This window comes from Corythoichthys intestinalis, chromosome 15 (assembly GCF_030265065.1).
Source record: "Corythoichthys intestinalis isolate RoL2023-P3 chromosome 15, ASM3026506v1, whole genome shotgun sequence".
NCBI lineage: Eukaryota > Metazoa > Chordata > Actinopteri > Syngnathiformes > Syngnathidae > Corythoichthys > Corythoichthys intestinalis.
In genome coordinates, this window is record NC_080409.1 from 54,909,264 (window position 1) to 54,933,407 (window position 24,144).

A 24,144-nucleotide genomic window follows, 5' to 3' on the forward strand; every position below is an offset into this window, starting at 1 on the left:
TGCGCGGTGAGCCAAGCAAAAACACTTACATGCAAGGTAATACGTGCTGCGTTTTGTTGAAAAAATACATATTAAACCTGGCATTCTTTCAGGGATGCTGCTAAAAGCTAAATAGCTTCTTATTTGTACGGCCATGAAGAGTTGGTCAACGGTGCTAATCTTCCCGGTTACTACAACAACTAAGTAGCAACACTGCATGGCGCATGCGTACTTTCCCGTAGGATTTATTTTTCTTCCAGTAATGTGCCTTTTTCTGGTATATGGAAGAGTGATAAAAATTCAAACTGAAAAATGACAAAACATGTAAGAAAAACTCTTTTCTTAAAAGTATAACGTTGCGTTCCGTCGACAGGTGTCATGAATATCATTAGGAACTCTTTGGAATGTTTTTAAAATATGATTGGCTAACGATAAAAGTAGGCAGTACCAAAAGATTTTACACTAACCAATCATATTATTGCTTTGACTGAGTTGACATCATGTCAGGTTTGTCATTGGATACTACCAAATGACACCACAAGTATCATCGTCTTTATATGAAACTAGAAATCTCATGCGCGCTCTGAGACAACTTTTCGGCCATTTTGCGTCGGGGCATTTCGGTCAAATATATCATGAGTCGATGGAGTGTGTATTTTGAAATCGCTCCATTTAAAACCGAGTTTCAAACGGCTTGGTTGTTCATAAACGTCCGAGATTCTGGAAATTGCCCGCGTTTTAAAAACGATCGTAACATTTTTTCCCTCAACACTCAAAATGAGTCATATCCGCGTTTATACTATTTTTTTTTTTTTTTTTTAAACAATTTGCGAACCCGTCGAGAGTTCAGCGTAGAGCGGGAATTTTTTTTATTTTTGAAAGTTTCGCCGCTATGTTTTCTGACGCAAGATGGCCGCTACTTATTTACGCGGCCGACTTCGCCTATAATCATCTATAGCTGATATCTACGGATGATACTATCTCCTCAATGGGTGGAATCGTATTCCTTTTCCCTTCTTCCTCTGAGACACCAATATGCATTGATTTTTGATGACGTCGTTTGGTAATGTCACCATTTAATAATACCACGTGTCTATAGCAGCGGTTCAGGACAAAATTATTATTCACTGTCAAACTGCATATCACTTCGTCCAGGTAAAATAGTACAAGTAACGCCAACCGATATACAGTGTATGCTCCTATTTAATTCACTGACATTTATGACTCTAATAAAGGCGCTGCAGAAGAGATGAGTCGCTTTCTAAACGTTTTGCGCAGCTGGCTTGTGATGGTTTCAGTCATCGCGATGGGAAACACCGTGCAGAGCTTCAGAGATCACAGTTTCCTGTCCGAGAAGCTCTACACCGGCACGCCAGAGTTTGGTAAGTCAATTAGAAATATGGTTTCATTGGAATTCTGAAGTCAACTCGTTTACATAAATCTCTTAAAAAGACTCGCAACTGCAACAAAGTTCTATACAAAATGCAAAACCTCGGTTTGAGCAGGAAAATAATCAAGGTTATATGGCAAGAAATGTAAATGAGTCAAACGCAATATTTCTACCAAAATATAAAAATATGACTGTGAGCAGTGGCGGAGAAAATGCTAGTGGCCAATTATTCGCGGGCAACTGGGAAACCTTCGTGAAGTTGCCCCCCCATCAGTTGCAAATTATTATTATTTATTTATTTATTTATTTTTTTCAATTACGTCATATGTTTGATGCTGTAAAAAGTTTTGTTTGTGCTGCTATCATTTTTGCAATATTGAGGTATTAAACATCACATGTTTATGTTTGTGCTACGTTTGCGCTTGTTGTTTGGACACCCTTCTTTTTGTCGAGATAGTTGGTACGCTTCATCAGCTGCTGGAGTTGGATAAAGAAAAGCTACGAGTGATGTCATCGCTCGAAACTACCGTATTGGCCCGAATATAAGACGGCCCTGATTATAAGATGACCTCCTGTTTTTCAAGACTCAAGTTTGAAAAAAGACTTTTTGAACACCAAATTAAGTTTTGTACAGAAAATAATTACAGTACATCTGAAACAAATGATTATAACAATATATTTGAGAGAAAAAGCATGTTATTTTGCCTCATTCATATCTTAATATCTGTACATTTAAATGTGTAAACTAAAGAGCAATCACATTCGTAAATGAATGGCTTCTGGTTTTTCAAATGTAAATAAACCAATCTATTGTGATAAAACAACAAAATTGCAATAACTGAATTAACCATCAAAGTGAAGTCTAACTGTAACTGTAGTCTTGAAACAAATCTGAATAAGGAAAAACAATAATAACAATAAAATAATGCAAACTGGTTAAACTTGAGAGTAGCTGAGGTATGTCATGACAGAACATCACTTCAATATCTGGCGTCATCTAGTGCCGTGAATGGGGAGAGTAGCTGAGATCTGTCATAGCAGAACATGGCTTCAATGATATCTGGCGTCATCTAGCGTCGTGAATGGGTATAACGTCTAGACCGCGAATATAAAACGACCAATCTTATTTCAATGCAAAAAACACCGTCTTATATTCGGGCGAATAAAGTAATATCTCAATATCAATAAAACGATAACAGCAAAAGCAAAAAAAAATTACAGCACAAACCTAGCATAAACGAATGGCACTATTGATTTGCAATAAATTGGGGGGGCTGCGTGATATATATATACATATATATACAGTGGGGAGAACAAGTATTTGATACACTCACAATGGGAAAACCCATTGGCAGTGTATCAAATACTTTTTCTCCCCACTGTATATATATAGTATCTCACAAATGAAACTTTTGACAGCGCTGACTAGCGACGCCACTTTTAATCAAAAGGAGGCGGCCGGTTGACCTCAGATTGACCTAAAAAAGAATTGTAAAGACCTTAAAAACGATGGCAGCAGAAAGGAAAACCAAACTTTTTTTCAGCATAAGCACAAACGATGACATTTGTATATACATTTGTGTCTGACGGGGGGCCAACTTCACGGAGGTAACGGAATGATCCGAGATTTACAGGAAGTGACTCTTAAGTATCTTCAAATGATGACAAGGAAGTGACGTGAAATAAACTCATTGCCTGCCGTTGACAAGGATAGACATCCAACTAACTTATACTGAAAGGACTGGCCGTGAATGCTCATCTTCTATTGCCACAGCAATCCGTTGTGACTTGAAAGGGGGCGTCCATGGCAGCCAATGAGTTGACTTTTTTGGCCAAAAATCAAAACGTCTGCCTCCGGCCCACGTGAGATCTAATTGACATAAATGTGGCTCGCCAAACCAAAATGAGTTTGTCACTCCCGCCTTGTCTCAACTTTTTTTTAGTCAACGGTCTTCAAGCTCGGACATTTGGCATTTGGACGTTGTTGTCATCCATCATTCGCTGCGCCTGTGCCATTGATATACACAACAGAACGTAAGTTGAATTGTATGGCATTTCCCTTCCTCGTTTCGGTGAACTTTTATTCAAGTGTCACTGCGCGCGCGGCAGGTTGTACCACATCACTTTGTGGACATTTGCGTTGGCGCTGGCTCATTTCCTGTCCGAGGCCATCATCTACAAAACTGCTCCTCTCACCATCGGAGTCATGGCGCCTCTTATTGTGGCTAGTAAGTGGGAATCTGTGTCGTTTTCCTCGACGATAACAAAAAATATTTCGTCAACAATTACTTTTTGGTGACCAGACGATAGCAAGCTAAAAACCTGTTTTGGCAGACTAAAAGATAACGAGCCTAATGCCAGTTTTCGTCCGACGAGACGAAAACACGCAATCGTTTCCTCACGTGACGTGCTGCCCCAATGGAGGACATATTTTAAAGAAAAATAGTTAAAATAATAATACTTGCCGTGTATTTTCATCAACAAAGTTTTGCACAGTTTATAGATTATATTTGTGTAACTAAAAAATACCAATTCAACTTTTTGGGACCATTTTTTTTGTTTACAGTACTGTGTTTTCAAAATGCAACGTCCCCAAGAACAAATCTTATTTTGAAACGGTATTCTGCCAAAATATCCGACACGGCAAAAAGTCCTACCAATGGTGAATTTGACAGCTACTATCGTGCGCTTTCAGCTTGTTTTATTTAGATGCATACAGGAAAAACGTACTAAAAATGCTTTAAGAAAATACGTAAACGCAAGAATATCAAATACATACACGTGACTAATGTGGTCAACAAATAAACACTGCAACAAAATTCTTAACAAGAATTTTTTTGTGTAAAAACAATGTGAGCATTGAACTGCTCAAAAGTATGGAACCCTTCTATAAGCGGAACAGCTTTACAATGTTCAGTTGGTTATTTTGTTATCCAGAGGCAATGAGAAAAACATGTTTTTAATATCGACTCACCAGCCGCTCGCCTCATTCTTTTATGTTTAGCGCTATCCACGGCCGATTTTCCCCTGTCCACGTCACACCGGCAAAGCGTGCAGAAACCGCGGAACGAGTCTCCAATGCTGTCGGCGAGCTCTTTCGTCCGTTAAATGTTCAAAGATGTCCGCCGTTTCGGCACCTTTGCTAGCACCGTCGTAAAATCTCAGCGAGAAAAATAGCTTTGTTTTATTGAATCGATGATTTAGGACATTTTTAACCGAACCCATGCTTGGCCAATCGCAGACCAGTTGTGGGGCTGAGTTGCGTCTCACGAACTGAACCGCGGCCCATTTTCTTTAAAAGCCTGGACAAATAGCGTCCGGTTGCGCCGGACACATCGCTGAAAAGGCCCAGTGTTTGCCCTGAAACCGGACAGGTGGTCACCCTGATAGCATGCGCGATCACCACTACAGTGTCCTCTGCAGTCTGAAAACTTGCGCACACACGGTAAGGGAGAATATGCAATGTTTCTTTAGCCTTTAAAGGTCTGTGCCGAGTCCTCGTCACGCACTAAATGTAACTCATAGCCTTCGCGTATGGTTCACGTTAACAGCGAGCATCTCTCGTACAACTATTTATGCTTACGGTTGGTGGTTATAATTCATAGAAAATAATGTACTGTTTTCCTGCTGAGTGCTTATGATCGCCGAGTCGGCGTCGTCCAAATAGACGCTACGATATGTGCTCGTCTTCAATGTTCATTCGAAATAGTTGGAAAGCTTTATTTGGTTTTGGTGTAAAATTGTTTAATTTTGCAGACGAAAACCCCGACTAAAAATTAGGATGACTAAAATATGACCAAGACTATTATCATTCAAAAGACTGAGACGGAAATTAAAAGGGCTGCCAAAAACAACACTGGTGGGAATATCTTCTCTTGTTCAACATGTTGTTTTCTGCAGGTTTTTCAATTCTAGGGATGCTGATTGGATTCCAGTGTTTTCCAGAGACTCCAGAGGAAGTGGGAGCGCGGCAGAAGAAACGGAACTGAATGTCCGAGCCCAGTCACCAAAATTCCCAAAACCCACACCACCGGCAAAAAGTGTAAAGATGAATTTCTGTAGCCGACAATATAAAGTCATATTTTGAATAGGAAACAAACTAACACAAAGACACATTTTAGAATGGATTAAGATTTATTTGTGTAACAACAGAACATAAACTCCTTTGACCATTCAAGTTTTTTGTGGTGTCACAGAAAACACTCATACGAGGTTTATTTCATGTTGGAAATACCAAGGATTGTCAGAGCTTCTTCACACTTTTGCAATGTCTGAAAACCCTAATGAAATGCTATATTAGCACCACCGACATATTTTGACAAAGAGAAATCACCAAACGAGTTAAACTATGCACAGTATGCATTACTATGTCATAAAGTGCTTTACTTCTAAACTACATATTGATTCCATTCACCTCCTGATTTCAGTCCTCTGCCAGTTCAGGAAGAACACAAACCTTACCTATATACTGTATTATATCTCCGACATATTGCTTTCTGTCTCATTCAGAGGTGGGTGGGTAGTAACGCAATTCATTTACATTTCATTGAGTCATTTTGGTCATACGCCGAGACTGAAGGGAGACAGGTGGGGCTGTGCCCCCCCATCCCTCCAGTGGCCGAAAAATGTCATTGCATGTCATTGACTTTCCCATAAATGAATGAAAAATAAAAGACCAAGCTGGTGAAATGTTGTCTATAAAAGTTGTAAAGCAACAAAACTAACTACAAAAATGAATGAAATGAACAAGAATCCTACAAAGTATTTTAATAAAGATTATGTGACTAGCACCTTGGAGATGGTCCTTTGCTTTGCGACACCTGAGGAGGCAAGATTGGTATTTCTTTAAAACTATGCTTCAGCCTAACTGACGATTCAACACGGAACAGATGTGTAAATATAGTGATCCTCAGTCAAACTCCGCCTATGCTCTAGGTGGCGGTAAATGTACTCCTTGGAGTAGTTTTACCACACCACACCATACTTTTGACTATTTGTACTCTGCGACACTGCAGTCGTTCCATTTTTCCTCTTTATTCTAAATATCAGATTTTTCCCAGTTTTTATTTGGCACCGATAGACCACGGAAAACCTGACATGTGATCCATTTTTTTATGGTCAGGATTTTTCCATTAGAGAGCACTCATGCTCTTTTGGGTATAGTCATTTCTTTTTCTAGTCGGAATTTTGACCATTTTTGTGTATTTCTTTGGCCTAATACGGTCATGTAATAGCTTATACTACAATATAATAATAGAATCAATCACCAAGCCATGCTGCATTTGCTTCTGGGCCACAGAATAATAAGAAGATATGCATTCTGGCCTGTGCCTCTTGACACACCAATCAGCTGTCTAATCTTTTGATATAATAAAACTGGATAGGATGTCGTCATAGAAATCTATTGGAGCTAGCATCTTTATATATATATATATATATATATATATAATGTGTGTGTGTGTGTGCGCTTATCCTTGATAATTGCCTTAAATGTATGACTTTTTTTGCTAGTTGCTCTACCAGTTTCACAAATTAGTCGTCGCAACCATCATCACATGACTCTATACAGCCACATAAGCTTGCAGCCAGTGATCTATTCAATTGTGACGTGCTGTAAAAAGTGAGTTGACAGAGTCAACATGACTCCAAAACACAGATTTTGAACTCCCATATTTTATTTGGCACTGATAGACCAGAAAAAAAATGGGAGATGTGATGGCTTTTATTTCATAGTAGGAAATGTTTTCTCCACTAGAGAGCACCCGTGCACTTTCGGATGGTTGATTTTTCATTTCTCTACTTTTTCTAGTCAGAATTTGATTATTTTATTGGCCTAATATGGTCACGTAATAGGTTATAGTACAGTGTAATAATAGTTGATGTAGATAACGTTGTGCTAAGGAAAGAAAAAAAAAAATACCATTAGCACTTAGTCAAAATGTTACTCAATACTTGAGTATTCTTTTCATCGAATAATTTTTCACATGTACTTGAGTCCATTTTTTGGTGGACTTACTTGAGTAATATTTTAAAGAACGCTACTCTTACTTGAGTAACATTTTTGGGTACGCTACCCACCTCTGGTGGTATTACTGCCATCACATGATTATTCTTTTCACCAAAATACTTTTTACTTGTACTTGACTACTTTGACTTTTCCTTGAGTAATATTATTTCAAAGTAATGCCACTCTTACTTGAGTAAAGATTTGGCTACTCTACCCACCTCTGGAGGTACTACATGCCAGCTGCCAAATCCCAGTCTTATTCATGTTCTAAAAACGAACGTGAAATGAAATGCTTCTGCAAAGTCAAACTCCAATGTACTTACAATATTGATCATTGACAGTAGGTACTATAATAGTAGTAGCACACTAGTTGGAAAGGTTTGTGGATAAGAAAATCAAACGGTCCACTTACAGTAAAGCTACAAACAAAGAACAGTGAAGACATTTGAAGTTTTGACTTCTAATGCTCGTGTCGAGATCCGTGCGACGTAGCTGTGAATATGTGCGTCGAGTCCTCGCGGCGCGGCGACCACTCGGCCGAGGCTTTTATAGTGGAATGTATTACCGCAACTAGTTCCTGTATTCAAACATTCTTCCTTCTTTCTGGATTTCCAGAGGAGGAAGGCTTTCATCTAGAACACTGGTCATGTCCTGAGAAAACATACCAATTACGATCAGTCCAAACAATACAAGAGGATCCAACAGTTTCAATGGAAAACAAACTTCAAAATCATCTTTGACCTGCAAGTTATGCCTAATCCATAAAGTCTAGTTGTGATAGTGCTGCTCTTTTAAAAAGAGCCACTGGAAATGTGGTCTGTCCATGGTAACATGAGCTTCAATGCCTTGCTACTTATACAGAGACATTGCGCAGTAAGTACAGTTCTTGAATAGTATAACCTACCTCTGTGAAGTTGGCCCCCCATTGGACAAAAATGTATATAAAATGATGTCAACTGTTTTTGAGATATTAACGATTCTTTAATGGGGCTCCAAGCGAGAAATCACCTTCATTGCACGCTGCAAAAATGTGTTGTGTGGGGTTTTTTTGCACACGAGTGCACAATAAACAAAATATTTCCCTTTTTTACATCGCTATAAAAACACCTTGTGATTAATAAGGCTAGCATAGGTAATTAGGTAGTAGCTCTGCTAGCCTCTGTAAAAATGACACGATCTGACCACTATATCTCTCGTTTTAGTCTTCCTTGGCAGCTCCAGAAGGTTACCTCCTCTTCCTTTTTTTTTTTTTTTTTTCAAATGAATCAGTCATGCTGAGAAGTCATATACATAAGAATTGACTGACTAATCAATTCATTTCAAAAAAATAGGGGGGCTCCAATGACGGCATCTAATGTACTATAGATTGCTACAGATGGAGCGGAGGACCCACAAGGGAAACACCCCCTTTGAATTGGCCAATTCTTGTCATTTATGTGGAGTATATTCCGCCTGGCGGCTTGTCCGCTAGCCACGTCTCTGATTTCGAGGTCAACCGGTCTCCCATTTTGATCTAAACCGGCAAAAAAGGTGTCATTTAAGAGAAAACGGCTACAATGGCATTTTCGGTTTGTGGTTAAAAGACCGAAAATTTACCACCGAATAGAGTGAAGAACCGTAGTCCCCTTCGTCTCCCGGCTCTCGATCGATTCCGCTTGTTACATGAGAAAACACAGTCTTATTTTTAGGAGTAGGAGAGATTGTAATGAGCTTTACTAGTTTGTTGTTGTGAAGTACAGTTCCACAAAAACGTACATCATGATCTCATTTAGCTTAGCAATCGGAGGCGTGAGAGTGTCTACCTACTCCCAAAAAAGCACATTTATCAAGGTGTCATCGACCATGACGTGACCAAACAGAATGCTCTGACGACTCTGAGTATGCGTGTCTATTTTTCGGCCAAGAATTTTGCTTTCGCCACATCCCTTGTGTCAATCGTTTGTGCTGTGACAATTTTGTAGATATTCTGCTTTTAATATGTAGTGATGACGTCATGCAACCTTAAACCCCAACTGCTAGAGGGCAACGTACATAAATCTCTTTAGGGATTTGTCAATCTAATGAAATTGAAATAAGCATAAATTGACCAAAAACCTTGTTTGTGGTGGTAACGCCATCAGTACAAAAAAAAAAAAAGTAGTGTAATATCTATAAAAACGTAGCAGCACAAACGAACGGAAGCATTTTGGAGGGCAGGGGGCAGGTGGACTCCGGATGACCTCAACAACAAAAAAAAACACATTATTTGTTGTTGTTATTTGTGTGATGTCATCCCTACATATTAAAAGTTGAACATCTCCAAAAAGTGTTGCAGCACAAACAAAAGTTTTTATAACACAAACCATTTTTAGCCGGTTGAAATTAAAATGACCTCAAATTGACCTATAAAAGAATTGTAAATATCTCAAAAACGATTGACATTTTTACATCAATTTGTGTCTGATGAGGGGCCAACTTCACGGAGGTAACCTCTATAGCAGTGGTCGCCGAGTCTGGTTCCTTATCCAGCTTGTTTTCCATGTCTCTCTCCTTTAATGCATGTGAACCAAATGGGCAGCAAGCTCTGGGGATGGCGTGGCTCAGTGGTAGCGTACTCGTCCCCCAACCCAGAGTTGGCTCATTAAGGGTGGAAAAGCGCTATATAAGTATAACACCATTTACCACTCTGCAGGAGCCTGATAATAATCCTGATTGTTTGATTCAGGCGAGGGAGAGGCGGAAAACAAGTGGCTCTCGGGCACCACTGCTCTACAGATTTGAAAGCGATCCCCGATGGAAATGTCCCTACCTTGGCAGGTGTGTTTTGCTTTTTAGCGAGCTCATAAATTAATGTCAGGACTGCTGCTGCCAGGGGCTGCCACAAGATGTACCCTCACAGTCCTGAAGCGATGACTCTGACTCTGCAGACTGGAATAATTGCTCGGGTGTCATGTCTCTGAGACGGGCCAAAAAGAGCACTACATGCAACGCCACGAGCGCAGATCGAAGCCCGGCGATCCCTGCACGCACAAATAAAAGCTTGCTGCCTGTCCATTAGAACAGTACAGCTGTAGCAAAATATTTCCCTGTATTCAATACACTACGCTAACAGTTAAAGAAACGTCTGTGTGTGCAGGATTGCTGGTACTTCAAAATTTCTGTTCAATTTCCATTCAAGGGAATGGAACCCTGAAAAGCATGTTTAAGCTTTTGTTTGCCGTTTCACTGAAACAATTTATATGAGCTCTGGGCAGCAATCCCCAAACGGAAGCAAATAGCAAGAATCTGCAAGTAATTCATGCCTAACGCAGTAATGGTTATGATTGCCTATCGATGCCAGTAGATGGCAAAAAAAAAAACTTTTCCATGAAACAATTGTTTGGACTAATGATGGCCCCAAAGTACAACCATTGACTTCATAATATATTGATTGACGTGACACATTCACGCCTTCCCGAAGGGGACCGTCCCACACTCCGCTTCATTTATTAGCCGTCGGTCACATGCAGCGATCTAACGCCGGATTTAGGTTGAAAAAGTTTGAAAGCCGTACCGCATACAAACAGGAAGGATTGTCTCAGAAGTGATTTGTTCGAGCATTCAAGGTCATTCTTATATTTTTCGTACCGTGCATGCATTTTGAAATGTGAAAAAAATCAATGGGAGAAATTAGCTGCTACAGCATTGGCATTATACTTTGTGATATTTACGTAAAATAAATGCTAACTGACCTTTTTTGTTTGTTTGTTTTTTTTTTGCTTTTAACGAAGAATCGAGACTGTGTTACGTCCATATCTATAAAAGAAAATCAGGGATTTAAGCATTTATTCACAATAATTTCTTAACAGAAAAAGCTCTTTGTTTATATATGGCGGCCGCTAATTTGCTTACTGACTAGCATCATAGTTTGTCATTTTTACGTAAAATAAAAGCTAACTGCACATTTTTTTGCTGTTAACCAAGAATCGAGACTGTTTTACAGCCATATCTATTAAGAATTGAGGGATTTATGCATTTATACACAAGAATTTTCAAAAGAAATAGCTCTTTGTCTGTGTTTCCACTCGGTCAGCTTTGACGGCGATAGGCCCCCCATGAAACGGCCCCGTGTCCCGTCAATACATTATGAAGTCTATGGTACAACATTTTGGGATATGGGCAAAAACAATAGATTCACCTCCAAAAAACAATCGGGAACACTGTGAATGCATTTTGCTAGGTTTGATAATATAACAGTGAAACAAACAAAAAAAAGCTTCTCCTGCATGTTTGCATAGCACTTGGGTATTATTCATTCCTGTCACGCTGAGGTCGTTAGAACGGGGCCGTGCTGAGAGCTTACGGTTGCTCCACGATTAAAAAGCTCATTCTTGCAGGGTGTGAACGCATGCCGACTTGTCGGATGAAGGAAAGAAAGATTTGTTTTACCTCCGACGAGAAGTTGGTTGGCCCTCCATCAGACGCAAATTACATACTGTACAAACGATGTCAATCGGTTGTGCTACGTTTGTGCTGTAAAGTTTGGTTTGTGCTGCTATCGTTTTGAAGCTTCTTTGGCTCCATTTTGTTGCGATTCATGTCATCACTCCAAATGAATATCTCAATTTACTGCAAGATGGACTTAAAGGGGTGCCATTTGTTTGCGCTAGTTGTTGGGACACCCCTCTGTTACTGAGAGAGTCGGTGCGCTCCGTCAGCCACCAAAGTTGGATACGGAATAGGAGCGAGTGACATCGTCGCTTGAAATGAATATCTCAATAGTTACAAACAACAAAATTTACGGCATAAACAAATGCCACCATTTCAGGTCCATTTTGCAATAAATGGGGGGGCCGAGTCATTCAAAATTCATATCTGCAAAACAACAGCACAAACCAAAATTTCTACAGCACAAACAAAGCATAAACACTAAACACCATTGATTGACCAACAAAAGAATGGTAAATATCTTAATAATGATAGCGGCACATCATTTGGATATGAATTTCTGAACATCTGATGGGGAGCCGACTTCACGGCGGTGTTTGTTTTGAGCATGCTGGAGAGAGTGTACGGTCGGTCGGCGATATTAACGGCGCTTACGCTGACTGATGGTCCGGCTGCCTGCACGTTGGCCTTTTGCCTCCGGAGGTCAGACTTAATCAATCCTGGAATGCAGAAAAAAAAAGAGTGATCACTGATGAAACGAGAAAGACACACAGTTCAACATTTCAAATTTACAATTGAGATTTAACCTAACATGCGGGATTTAGGAATATGGGGGGCTTAGATGTGAAGTTGAGATTCCAACACTAAACCTTTAGAACTGTGATGTCCCTGCTGTAATACTTTCTATATACGCTAGAGACTTTTTCTAGAGAAATTGCAATGGTAGCTTTGCTGCCATAGTTGGTATATCAGGTCGCTTTCTTTTCATTTTGGAGCATTCGGGTGTACTTCTTGTTCATATTGGCTCACTTCTTTCTCGAGTTTGACGATATAAATGGTGAATGGTGTTATACTTGTATAGCGCTTTTTCCACCTTGGCTTGGATGTACAGTACTTTTAAAACCGTCAGGCAGGGCCACCAGAATGCTCCAACCACTGGCCTGGTGGGGCCAGTAAAAATAATGTGTCAATTTAAAAAAATAAAAAACATTTCACAATTTCACACACCACACCAATTTCACATTTATTCCCATGTTTTGATGACATTACACTAGCCCAATCAAAGACAACCCTACAGTCCATGCAGCTAGCCGTTGCTCTCCGCAATGTGTCAAAAAAAGGAATATTATAGATTTTTTACATGCAAAGCCGCCATCCATTAATGAGTTGGAGGGAAATTTTGAGACGACTAGGTGTTTTAATTCCACCAGTAGATGGCAACCTTCTTCCTTTGAACATGTGACTGACGACTGTAGAGTGAGTTGCAGCTGTCCAATTAAAATAAAACAAGTGCCAGTCACAAATACTCACTTTTTTTTTTTTTTAAGTGTTTTGGTTGAATAACAATGAAAGCAATAAATGTGTTTTTCATTGAACAGTAAATGTTACCTTACCAGTCATGACAGATCCTATTACCAGGAATACACACAGGAAAATATTTCCTGCCAAAGTGCCCCACGCGTCCATAATCTTTCCCTGGCCGATAGTAAAGATGATTCCAAAGATCTGAAATATCATCCAATGAGTGAAACGTCTTGACTTTTTATCACGAAGTGATTGGCCAACCTGAGCCGAACAGTTGAGTAGACCGGATGAGGTTCCCTCCGATTCTGGATAGGTGAGCTCTACTGCAAATTCAAAGCCCAAAGGCAGGTAACCCGTCATGAAGAAGCTGTCCAAACAAAATAAAAGAAGAGGTACATTTTTTTTCCTTGAACAAATGTCAAGTTACTTCAATTTGATAAGAATGACACATATGAATATCATCATGTAACTCAAGGAGCATTCGTACTACTTTGTAGAATTTTCAGTGCACTGACTGGCAACATTTGAAAGGTTTACTCAATAAATCACCAGAAGTGAGTGGAGTAGCCAAAAATTGGCGTTACTTCCAAATGAAATGACTCCAAAGTAAAATAAAATAACTCGGGTACAAGTTTTTTTAAAAAAGTATTCAGTGAAAAGAATACTAGGTCATAAATCAATCATAAGTAGGGTTGGGCATCGTTTGAAATTTGGCGATTCCGACTCCGCGTGTCGATTCCGGTTCCAAATGATTCTCGATTCAGATTCTTTCAAGAGGCAGGGTCCAAAAAAATTGCATAGTTTATATTGAAGTCTTAACTTCTTGACAAATTTTTAAATGAAATGACCTTCTTACAGGGCTAATTTTAACTTGTATATAAATATCAGTCTTTGAACTCGATTTTTTTCAGCTCGGCGGTCAGGGCATCGAAACAAGGAATCGAAATGTAAACATTCGAACGATTCCGGGAGCATCGGAGAGTTCGAACCGGTTCCCATCGATGCGCGATTCTCGATGCCCAACCCTAATCATAAGACTGTCATAATTATGACATGAAGACGAATAAATGCTTCGACAGATGTCATGAAGTGTCATCTGGCAAATTTTGTCACCAACTCCATTTATGTCTAGTCTGCATCTTTTACATCCAATCAAAAGTGACATTGTTGTGACGGTTGGTATATCAGTTCCCTTTTAATTTCACTTCCTGTTCATATTGGGTCACTTCCTGTTGGTTTTGGGGACTTCAGGGTAACTTCCTGTTGATTTGGGGGCATTTCGGAGTCACTTCCTGCCCAAATCGGGTCACTTGGGTCGGAAATCAATAGTAGCGAATGGCCAATAGAAATCCCATTGGAAATCAATGGGAAATTTTGCCCATTTTTTAGAAATGAATGGGTGTTTTGGGGGGGCCGGACCGACCGTGCATTTTTAGCAAAAACATCTGTGCCCCTGTGCGTCCTGATTTTTTTTTTCTATGTATACATGATGTGATTTGGGCCAAAATGGTAGGACAAAACTTCACTTTCTTTCAAAGAACGGTCATTTTTGGGGTGTCAAACGAAACTAGAGAATTCTGGTCATTTTGGTGTCGGTGGGTCAAAAGGTTTTGCTAGGAAGAAATGCCAATGAAAAAAAAAAAAAAAATCTTAGAAATGGTAGCTTTTGGATCACGTTGTATACAATGTCTATGACTTTGGCATATACGACCACGATGTTACTCGCTACCCACCCTAAAACTCCAGATGTGACGAACACCACCCACAAGTGGCCCAGGTTAAGTGTCGAAGCATACACCACCAGCCCGATCAGGGAGAGCACGTACACGGCCAGCGTGGTCTGTCTGATGAAAGGGAGAGAAGGAATATTGAGTGATTTCAAAGCAAAGGTACAAATGCTTTTCTGGAAATCCAGTCTAATCTGATTTGACAAAAATGTAGATCTGAGTCATGTGAACTAGCTTCTATTATTTAAGCAAAAGCTGCTCCATTTTCTAGCACAGCATTCTCATTTTGGTTGACATTTCTTGCAATTATATCTCTCATGTGGACTAGACTAGTTTATGTTTGGCCAAATAAGTCAACTCAATGACAGCCAGTCCGTTTTGACTACGAGGAGGCGCACTGCAAGATGAGCATTCGGTACGGACAGTACTTCCAGTTGAAATGTCTATTGTTGTCACGTCCTTGTAATTTTAGGGTCCTTCCAGGTCACTTGTGTTAATTTGGGATATTTCCGGGCTTCTTCCGGTCACTTACTGTTGATATTTGTATTGAGTTCATTTTGTCTACACTTATACAATTTGGGTTTCTTTAATCCCAGGCAATTGTTTCATTTACCTGACATGTTTCAGCGACTGCTTGTGCTGATATTTCTGGGTCAAGTGACTGTTGATTTGGAGTTAACTGTTTGTTGATTTGAGGGCATTTAAGGGTCATTTCTCACTTGCTGTTGATTTTCGGCCATTTCAGGCTCCATTACTATTTCATTTCATTACTTCCTTTTGATTTTGGGTCACTTCCTAATGATTTTGGGGCATTTACGGGCCACTTTCTGTTCATTTTGTTGCATTTAGGGGTCACTTACATTGGATTTTGAGGTATTTTTGGGTCAATGACTGTGTATTTAAGTGACTTACTGTTGAGTTTGGGTCATTTACTTCTCAATTCCTTTTGATGTTGGGGGGCATTTATTGGTCAGTGACTGTCTATTTTGGGTTGCTTTCTGTTGATTTGGGGGCATCTAGGAGTCACTTACATTTGATTTTGGGACATTTTTGGATCTATAACGGTTTATTTTCAGTCACTTCCTGTCGATTTTGGGTCGTTCGCAGGTCATTTCTCAATGACTATTTTGGTGCATTTAGGGGGTTATTTACTTTTGATTTGGGGGCATTTTTGGGTCAATTGCTGTTTATTTGCGGTTAATTCCCATTGAAATTGGGGACATTTACGGGTCAGTCACTCCCTGTTCATTTTGGGGTTATTCACTTATGATTTTGGGACATTTATTGGTCAATTACTGTTTATTTTGTGTTATTTCTGTTGATTTTGGGGCATTTACTGGTCAATCCTTGTTCAATTTGGTGCATTTACAGTATGAATAGGCTACAAGGTACAACCCCACGGGCCGGATCGGATTGGACCCACCTAGTAGGACGGCGTACGTTTGACACTACTGCTCTAGCATACAGTACTTTCACAACATCGCTTGGAAGAAAACAGGACGACTTCAGTCATTTTCAAACATTTTATAACGTGACCTACCTATTTCATGTTACACAATTATTCATCCAGATGATTCATGCTTTGTACGTATATCTTCAAATCAAACTTTCAAAGAGTGACAAAACGTAAATCCTGAACTGAAAAGAACGGAGCGTCCGCACAAGCGGACTTATTCTGGTCTACTAGGTTCTTGTACAACCACGCGTAAAATAATGGCTTGTTAACACAACGGATTACGGTACTTTAAGACAACACGGGAGTGTCGACAAAATCAATTTGGATCTGGCTGTTGTGACAGCTGAGCATCCAGTCGGCATGTGAGGAATGTCCAACTATTTTCTTGATCGCTTATCCTCCCACGGACCTGTTGCCAGCCCGTCCATTTATCAAGTCAGAAAAGACGAATTCTGAGGCCAGATGGTCACAATTTGGAAACTTTTAACTGAATTTGAATTTTGAGTTTAATGGAGGAAAGCACAACACTGGAGATAAGATGCGCTAGGACTACCAACCATAGTCGCGCCTGTCAGGTCAGATAAGCAGAAAGGGACATCAGTCCCCGTAGTGATTTTCCTTCGCATCCACAAATGAGCTCAGGTCATGAGTAGACATAGACCCGAGGACGGGAGACGAGCTCAAATCAAGAGCTGTCGCTATACCACAGACATCAAATAAAACAGAAAATTCATGACAATAGAATCTTACTTCTTTTCAACTTCAAAAATGACTCATCAAAAAATATATGCTTTTCATTTTCTAATTTGCTCATTTGAGGTTAAACACGAGGCAGGCACTATGCTACCATCACATACATAATAGTCATTTGAAGACTTAGGCTGGGTTCATACCGCAGGTCTTGAAGCACAAATCCAATTTTTTTGCGTGATTATCCGACTAGAGCGAGGTATTAACTTGACGGTCTGAACCGGACAAGTCTCATAGAAGTGGACCATTTCAAATCCAAATGAGGTCACTTACGTATGTGGTTCAAATCTGATCTGGGCCACGTTTATTCCAGAAAGTGGCTGCGGTCTGAACTGTCCAGTCTTCCAAATGGGAATTCATGCAGCAAAAGCGAGGGAGGACGTCAGCAATGGAGCTGCGCATTAGCGCTAGCGCCTAGCTGAAACTTGGCTTTTAGGCGGGAGGCGGGCTCGGGCTCAGTCATGAATGCTCACTTCTGTGCGCCAAATGAGCAATATTTCTTAGTCGGGGCAAACTGACTGTATCAATCCGTATAAACTTTGAATATAAGACTAAACAGGGATTTTTCAAGTCTGTTATTTGTGTTTTCTTTTTGGAAATCAAAATATTGAATGACGTTGAGCCAGTGTGTGTAGTCATTTGTTTTTGAATCAGTTTGCTCAGCGCCGGCAGTCTCGGACTACGAGTTAGTGCGCATGCGTAATATATGAACGGGCTCAATGGAAAAAGGCACGCCAAAAAAAAAAAAACAGATATGAAGAAAAATGGGAATTGTGCATCAAATCTGTTGTGCTCCAAATCAACAGGAGGTGATCTGGAAATGCCCTAAAATGAACATGAAGCCATGCCTCCAAAACACTTTTTCAAATGATATATCGATTGGTGGCAGGGGCATATCGACAACCTTTTGCGATACATGACCATTTGGATATAATATACGACCCCTGTTAGAGCTCCGCCTGCTTATCATCATCATCATCATTTGATCGCTTCCGACCTCCCAATTCAATTGGACAGCTACAGTAGGGGTGTGGATCTCCATTACTGTGGCGATGAGATATGCATCTCGATGCCCTGCCAGCGATACGATATCATTTGCGATTGACTGAATCCCTGCCCAATACGATACTTACGATTAATCCATGTTTTCGATACGATGCGATATGATTCATCCTCCGTCCCAATTTGATATGATACAATACAAGCTGTTCCCGATACGATGTGATAAATTGGATAAATTGCGATACACCCGTTTGGGATGCTTTTTGATAAATTAGTTCATTCAAATGCGATTCAGTGGGAAGCAAAAATGACATATCGTATTTTATCTACTAAGCAAACAAAAAAAATAATATGGCAATTAAGTATGTTACAAAATGCTTTGGTTTAATAATATAAGAGTAAAACAAAACAAATAAAGATAGCTTAAAGATGCTGTACGTGTAAACGTTACACTAACATTAATCACTCTCAATGAGTAACTTAAAGTAACACTTTGCAATGTCTACATACCTGTCTGCCAGACACAACCTAAAATGAAATACACACAACTGCTAGTGCAAAGAAAACCACAAACAACTTGGCAGCGGCATCTGCTCTAAACTGACCACTCTCACTGAGTGTCTTAAGTGCAATGTCCATCTATATCTCAAATAGTAATATGAAAAACAATAAGAAATAATGACCTTTCACAATTAGGTCTATCTTTAACAAATCACAACTGCTTGTGAAAAGAAGAAGAATACAAACAACTTGGCAGTGACATCTGCTATAAAACTGACCACTCTCGAAGTGTCTTAAGTGCTTTTCCATACATAAAAAACAAGAAATAATAACCTTTCACAAAAGTAGTAGCTTTACTGTTCTTGCCATAATAATCAGTTATCTTCTCTTCCTTCTCACCCGTCTTGCTGTTAGCCCCCTGCTGTGTCATTTTCGCGACGCGATACCATGTTGTCTCTTCAAGCGAGTTCCCGTGTTTCTTGTGCTGCCGTTGTAAGGTTTAGAAGCGCGGCATTCTTTACAAATAACGTGAGTCTTCTCAAGTCTGCCATGTTTCTTGTAAAATCCATAGTACTGCCAAACGACGGATATGAACTTTCAGGGTGCATTGAAAATCTGATCCGCTTCAGCGCCACTCCTGCTACCCTGTTCACTTGTAGCACTAGCTGATTCAAGACACCTCGGAAAAAAGTACAGAATGCAGTCCAAAGTGGAAAATATCGATGCAACGTTGAAGATTACCGATAAAACACACAGCGAACAAATGCATCTTGATTTTACTCCGTCTTTGCACCGATGTACACCGAATGAATCGATACACTCGCATCGCGCACCTTTGTATCTCGACCACAATCCATATCGATTATTTTCCACACCTCGAATCGACAGCCATTAACGGCAGCCAATGATTTAATACTTAAATACATTTCACACCCAAATCCCTTCCTCTGAAAATGACGTAATTGGGCCTGATTTCCGATCACCTGATCAGATCGGGGACATCACTAGTAATGATTGGTATTTATTTTTAAACTGGATGAAAAGGTCACTACTACAACATTGTACTTTTATTTGTACTTTTACCGCAATTGTACTTTTATTTATGGTCATACAAATACCGTAAATGCATACTTAACTTGCAAAAGCAAAGCACATTTCAGGTAACTTACTTGTAGGTTTTAGTCTTGTCCAGCCAAATTCCACAAATGAGAGATCCCACCATACCTGCGATGACAATTGTCAACCCAATCCGGCCTGCGTTCACCTCCTCACCCTGAGATGAGAAGAAAAACACTTTTAGATGAAGAGTGTAACAGTATATGTATTAGTCCCGTACAGTACAGACATCACGGTTTGGTGCACGCATTCAGATGTTGAATACGTTTGAGTTTAAAAAAAAAAAAAAATCAAAAATTCATAGTTAGTCCTCCCTTACTCCAGAGGTCACTAGAGGTAATGTGACTAAACCAACAACCGAAAAACCAAAACAGATAAATAAGAAGAGTGGTTACATTATGAGCAACTACTTACTGGTTTCTGATTATTTTAGGGTTAGGGTTTTTTAATAAGCGGACCCTAAAAGCCTAACATTTTTTTCTCAGCATAACTTCATCAATATGAACTGTTAATATTATACTGTACTACAGCCCGGTGGTCCCCAACCTTTATTTGTGTGTCAGAAAATGATAGTAGATATAAAATAAACACGACGGGGCTGAAAACAAACATTAAGCGCAGGGAAAATGTAACTCGCCATACGCTGAATCAACCTTTTTTAACAACGGCCTCAGCTAAAACTTGACGGCAAATATCCTCGGTCGCAGGCATAATGAGTTTTTCTCCAACTGAATAAGGTTTTTTGGCTTCAGCAATACGATTGGTTCGCCACGAGGTACGACGCTCTCAGCGCATTCGCTTTTGTTACCTAGTTTGCTCGCTTTTATTATGCAGAATGGACTTGGTTGTCTTCTGGCTCACTAGGTGGCCTTTTCCCCGTTAAAAAAAAAAAAAAAAAAAAGCTGACCAAAGACGTCGCCGCCCGCAGCGCACATTCAACAGCGGCTAACGGTACTGTTTACATTGACTGACGCTGGGCTGCTATAGGTGTGCAAACACCCCAGTGACGGCGGCCATCGCAAATCTCTACTCGGATTAGTCAAGAGGCGCAGGCCAGATTGCGGTCATTAACAAATGGTTTTCTCTGCGGCCCGGTAGCAAATGCGCACAATGCAAACAACATGCTCATCGCTAACTAGCTTAGCGCTCTACGCTAAGTAGTAACGTCTCATTAACAAAGACTACAAACAATACATTTGGCTTCATTTACTCACAACTGACGGAGACACGCTGGATCTATCGACACAAAAGCCAATCGGACTCTAGACACTTGGTAATACAGTATTATTGATTCAGCAGCCCAACCTGAGTGTGGCGGTGAACTCTCTCTCTCTCTTGCTCTAATCGCGGCCTCACGTGACACACAAACAAGGATCCAAAGGGGACTGCTCATTGCTGCCGGCAAAATTAAATCAGTGATCAAATTTGTTGGCAAGTAATCTATTCATCGATTAGTTGTCGCGGCATTAATGAAATAGGACTGAATAAGAAATAAAAGCTAATGTATGTAGCCCAAGACTTACTGGATAGTGGTCAATGATCATTCGGTTTAGAAGTGTGGACACGGCATAAAAGCAGCCAACATTCAGTCCTGCGAATGAAAACAAAACAGATTTGTCTGGATTGGCAAGCATGATATACAGTACTGTGTATTAGGGCTGCAGCTATTGATTATTTTAGTAGTCGATTAATCGATGAACTAGTTGGTTCAAATAATCGAGTAATCGGACAAAGAACATGAAAAATTAAAATACCTGAGCTGAGCCTCAAACTGTATTGAAAAAAAAAGATCTATGTACAACAAAAGAACAATTGGTTAACTTACATAGCAAAAGTCCGCCAGCTTAAATGCTATAAAATGCTAACGTTTATTTCTTTACAATGCTCTAAATTAACTAACTAAATTATGAATGCATAAAAAACATTAGCTCAAACAAAAACTTAGCTTACATTGGTCTTAACAGGGAGCAGTTGGATTCAGCCATGTGAAATGAGGCAGACCAGAGGGCAGTGTATCCACCCTAATCAATAAAACTAAATGCAAACATTTTCAAAATAAAGCATTACAGAGCCACTTTGATTAAACAAATACTCGACGCAATAAAATTTCATTTGAATATTTATTTCTAATCAAATACTCGAGTTAATCGATTAATCGTTGCAGCGCTACTGTGTATCATTAAAGAACATACTGTAGTACATTCCAGCTACTGAAGTAGTCTTATGACTGTAAGCCTAATAAAATATGATTATTCAATGGTGTCCTTGTTCTCACTGTTTGCCACCGACCGCTATAGACGTCCAATTTGAAGTTTGAAGGGAGAGGGTCTTACCAACTTCAAAGGGATTGGACGTCTACTACGGATAGACTCATTTGAATTCATGGTATCAATTTCAGACATTTTGCACTGTATGTAAATGGCGCAGAAGCAAAAACGTGCGTGCAGTTGTGTGTTTGCATTTAAGAAGAGCGCAATACATCCATAATGAAGGTTGCCGTAGATGATGCTGAATTCAACTGCACAATAAGGGTTCCGTTGAAAATCAGGACCAGTCATGATCGGTCCGGCATTTCAAGAGAAATACCGCTACTCACCATAGCTGACCACCAACAGCATGAAGGGCTTGTTGCGCAGCAGCCTACATATTGAAGCCAGGTAGGAGTAGCTCTCTGCAGGGATGCACCTAGCCTGAGCCTGGGCCTGTGTGGGAGGGAGCGCCGGTTTGTCTTCGAACACTAGAAACACATATTGTCCATCATGTTTTGAAGGTTGACAGATTTGATGTGACAACATACTGTCAAGTACTGTCATTAATTATCTATCACCATAACCATTAAATAGCAATGTTTTTGCAAAAACAGCAACATATAGCACCAAGTTAATATACTTACTTCCCCTATGGAAGTGAAGGAAGGGTGATGACTATGATGACTGTAATCATCATCAGTAAATAACTCAAAAGGCCAATTTGACCTTAACCAAACAGAATTATCGTTGTTTAAAGAAGACTAAATCTAGTTCAAGTTTCAGTGTCTTCCTGCTTTATTTTTTTTGGGGGGGGGAGGGGATTTCTATTGCGCTTATAAACCTGTTTGACCTTTTAACAGCCCTAAAGTTGACTGTTATTACCAGACACGTACGTACACAGCAGGTTGGGTATAAATATCCATTTAAATGAAACTTCAAATTCAAAACTCACTTGAAGCAAAAATCATCTAGAAAACTCAACTTTCCTGCTTATCTGCTCTTCCCATTGAATCTATTCCAACACAATTAGGAGTGAAGGCCACACCCTGAACTTGTCAAAGGGCACTCACAAGTGTGAATAGTTCATTGATTGGAAAGTTTGCTAACTGCTAAATGAGGTCTGAAGCTAAAATGAACAAGATCTTTTCAATCAGGGACTGTACAGTGAAGTTGCGTGGGAATTCCACTTTATACAACAATTACATAACTTGTGCTCGGGTTTTATATTGTGCCGGAGCACATCCATCAAATAGGTGCAATGGACCTATCGCAAAGCCCCGCCCCTTTGTAAAACTCGGTCAACCCAAGGCTCTGTCAAATTCTCTCAGTGACAATGATTGAGTGAACGAACACTTTATGGATGAGGGTGGGAGTTCAAATCTCTGAATTTGCACTACCACAGCAGAGATTTTTTTTTTTTTAATGAATTTCGTCTAGAAGCAAACAGAGAGGGTTGCAGCATGCAGTATGTGCGTGGTATCAAACTTTACAGAGAGGAGACCATTATTATAATTGAATCGGAATGCTACCACTCGCAACTTAAACTCGAGAAACCCACAGGCAGAATATCTACCTAGCTATAACCTAAGCTACTTAATAACGTTATGTCACGTGTTCTGTCACATATTCCTCCCGAAGCTTTTGTGGCGATGAATAAGCAGTCTTTTACATTCCGTGTGATTGTCAATATTCTCCAGAGGCGCTAAATAAACAAGCTACATCATAAACATACATGTGCAACATGAATACTATGTAGATAAATGCTCAACGTTTAGAGCGGCGTCATTCGAGTTGACCGCAGCCAAATGCTAAGTGTGTGTACGTCAGGAGAACTTTCCTTCGTGAGCGTCCGTGACCATTATATACTATTAGTCCATTCTATGCGTAAGTATGTGTGCACTCTATAGGGCAGCTTTGAATTTCATAACACTTTGTGTAATGACAATAAAGGCATTCTATTCTATTCTATTCTATTCTATTCTATAGGGCATAAAAGATACATGACGCCTTCTGACCACGGAAGCCCAACACGTGCG

The 24,144-nt window shown here is 39.9% G+C and overlaps 3 protein-coding genes across 11 annotated transcripts in view; 1 reads left to right on the plus strand and 2 right to left on the minus strand.

The window, feature by feature from the left end:
• Positions 1 to 352, minus strand: part of ttll5 (tubulin tyrosine ligase-like family, member 5) — a 122,836-nt gene extending 122,484 nt beyond the window's left edge. For both annotated transcript variants that reach the window (XM_057859894.1, XM_057859895.1), the window contains exon 1: positions 30 to 352. The gene's annotated coding sequence lies outside the window, so the exon portion shown is untranslated. The remainder of the gene's footprint in view (positions 1 to 29) is intronic.
• Positions 353 to 792: 440 nt separating this feature from the next.
• Positions 793 to 5,602, plus strand: erg28 (ergosterol biosynthesis 28 homolog). Of its 4 annotated transcripts, none has more exons than XM_057859906.1 (5): positions 796 to 1,134; positions 1,215 to 1,361; positions 3,313 to 3,403; positions 3,479 to 3,597; positions 5,315 to 5,602. In XM_057859906.1, the coding sequence occupies exons 2-5, from the start codon at positions 1,229 to 1,231 to the stop codon at positions 5,356 to 5,358; spliced, it is 387 nt and encodes a 128-aa protein (XP_057715889.1). In that variant the 5' UTR covers positions 796 to 1,134; positions 1,215 to 1,228; the 3' UTR covers positions 5,359 to 5,602. The 4 variants fall into 4 exon arrangements, with proteins under 4 accessions (XP_057715888.1, XP_057715889.1, XP_057715886.1 ...); XM_057859903.1 differs by having other exon boundaries at positions 798 to 1,134; positions 5,305 to 5,602; XM_057859904.1 differs by having other exon boundaries at positions 803 to 1,134; positions 5,270 to 5,602.
• Positions 5,440 to 24,144, minus strand: part of LOC130931257 (feline leukemia virus subgroup C receptor-related protein 2-like) — a 33,559-nt gene continuing 14,854 nt past the window's right edge. For 3 of the 5 annotated variants that reach the window (XM_057859897.1, XM_057859900.1, XM_057859896.1), the window contains 7 exons: positions 22,456 to 22,596; positions 21,383 to 21,450; positions 19,913 to 20,016; positions 15,041 to 15,151; positions 13,569 to 13,674; positions 13,397 to 13,508; positions 10,165 to 12,502 (listed from right to left, as the gene is read on the minus strand). In XM_057859897.1, the coding sequence (XP_057715880.1) occupies positions 12,264 to 12,502; positions 13,397 to 13,508; positions 13,569 to 13,674; positions 15,041 to 15,151; positions 19,913 to 20,016; positions 21,383 to 21,450; positions 22,456 to 22,596 (881 nt within the window). In that variant the 3' untranslated portion in view covers positions 10,165 to 12,263. Of the gene's footprint in view, positions 8,028 to 10,164; positions 12,503 to 13,396; positions 13,509 to 13,568; positions 13,675 to 15,040; positions 15,152 to 19,912; positions 20,017 to 21,382; positions 21,451 to 22,455; positions 22,597 to 24,144 lie in introns of those variants that run through there. The other 2 variants (XM_057859899.1, XM_057859898.1) reach the window with 2 other exon arrangements.

Coding starts and splice junctions, on each gene's coding strand:
- erg28 (XM_057859903.1), top strand. CDS start 1,229: ATGAGTCGCTTTCTAAACGTTTTGCGCAGCTGGCTTGTGATGGTTTCA. Junction 1,362..3,312: donor CACCGGCACGCCAGAGTTTG/GTAAGTCAATTA, acceptor ACTTTTTTTTAG/TCAACGGTCTTCAAGCTCGG. Junction 3,598..5,304: donor GGCGCCTCTTATTGTGGCTA/GTAAGTGGGAAT, acceptor ATTGGATTCCAG/TGTTTTCCAGAGACTCCAGA.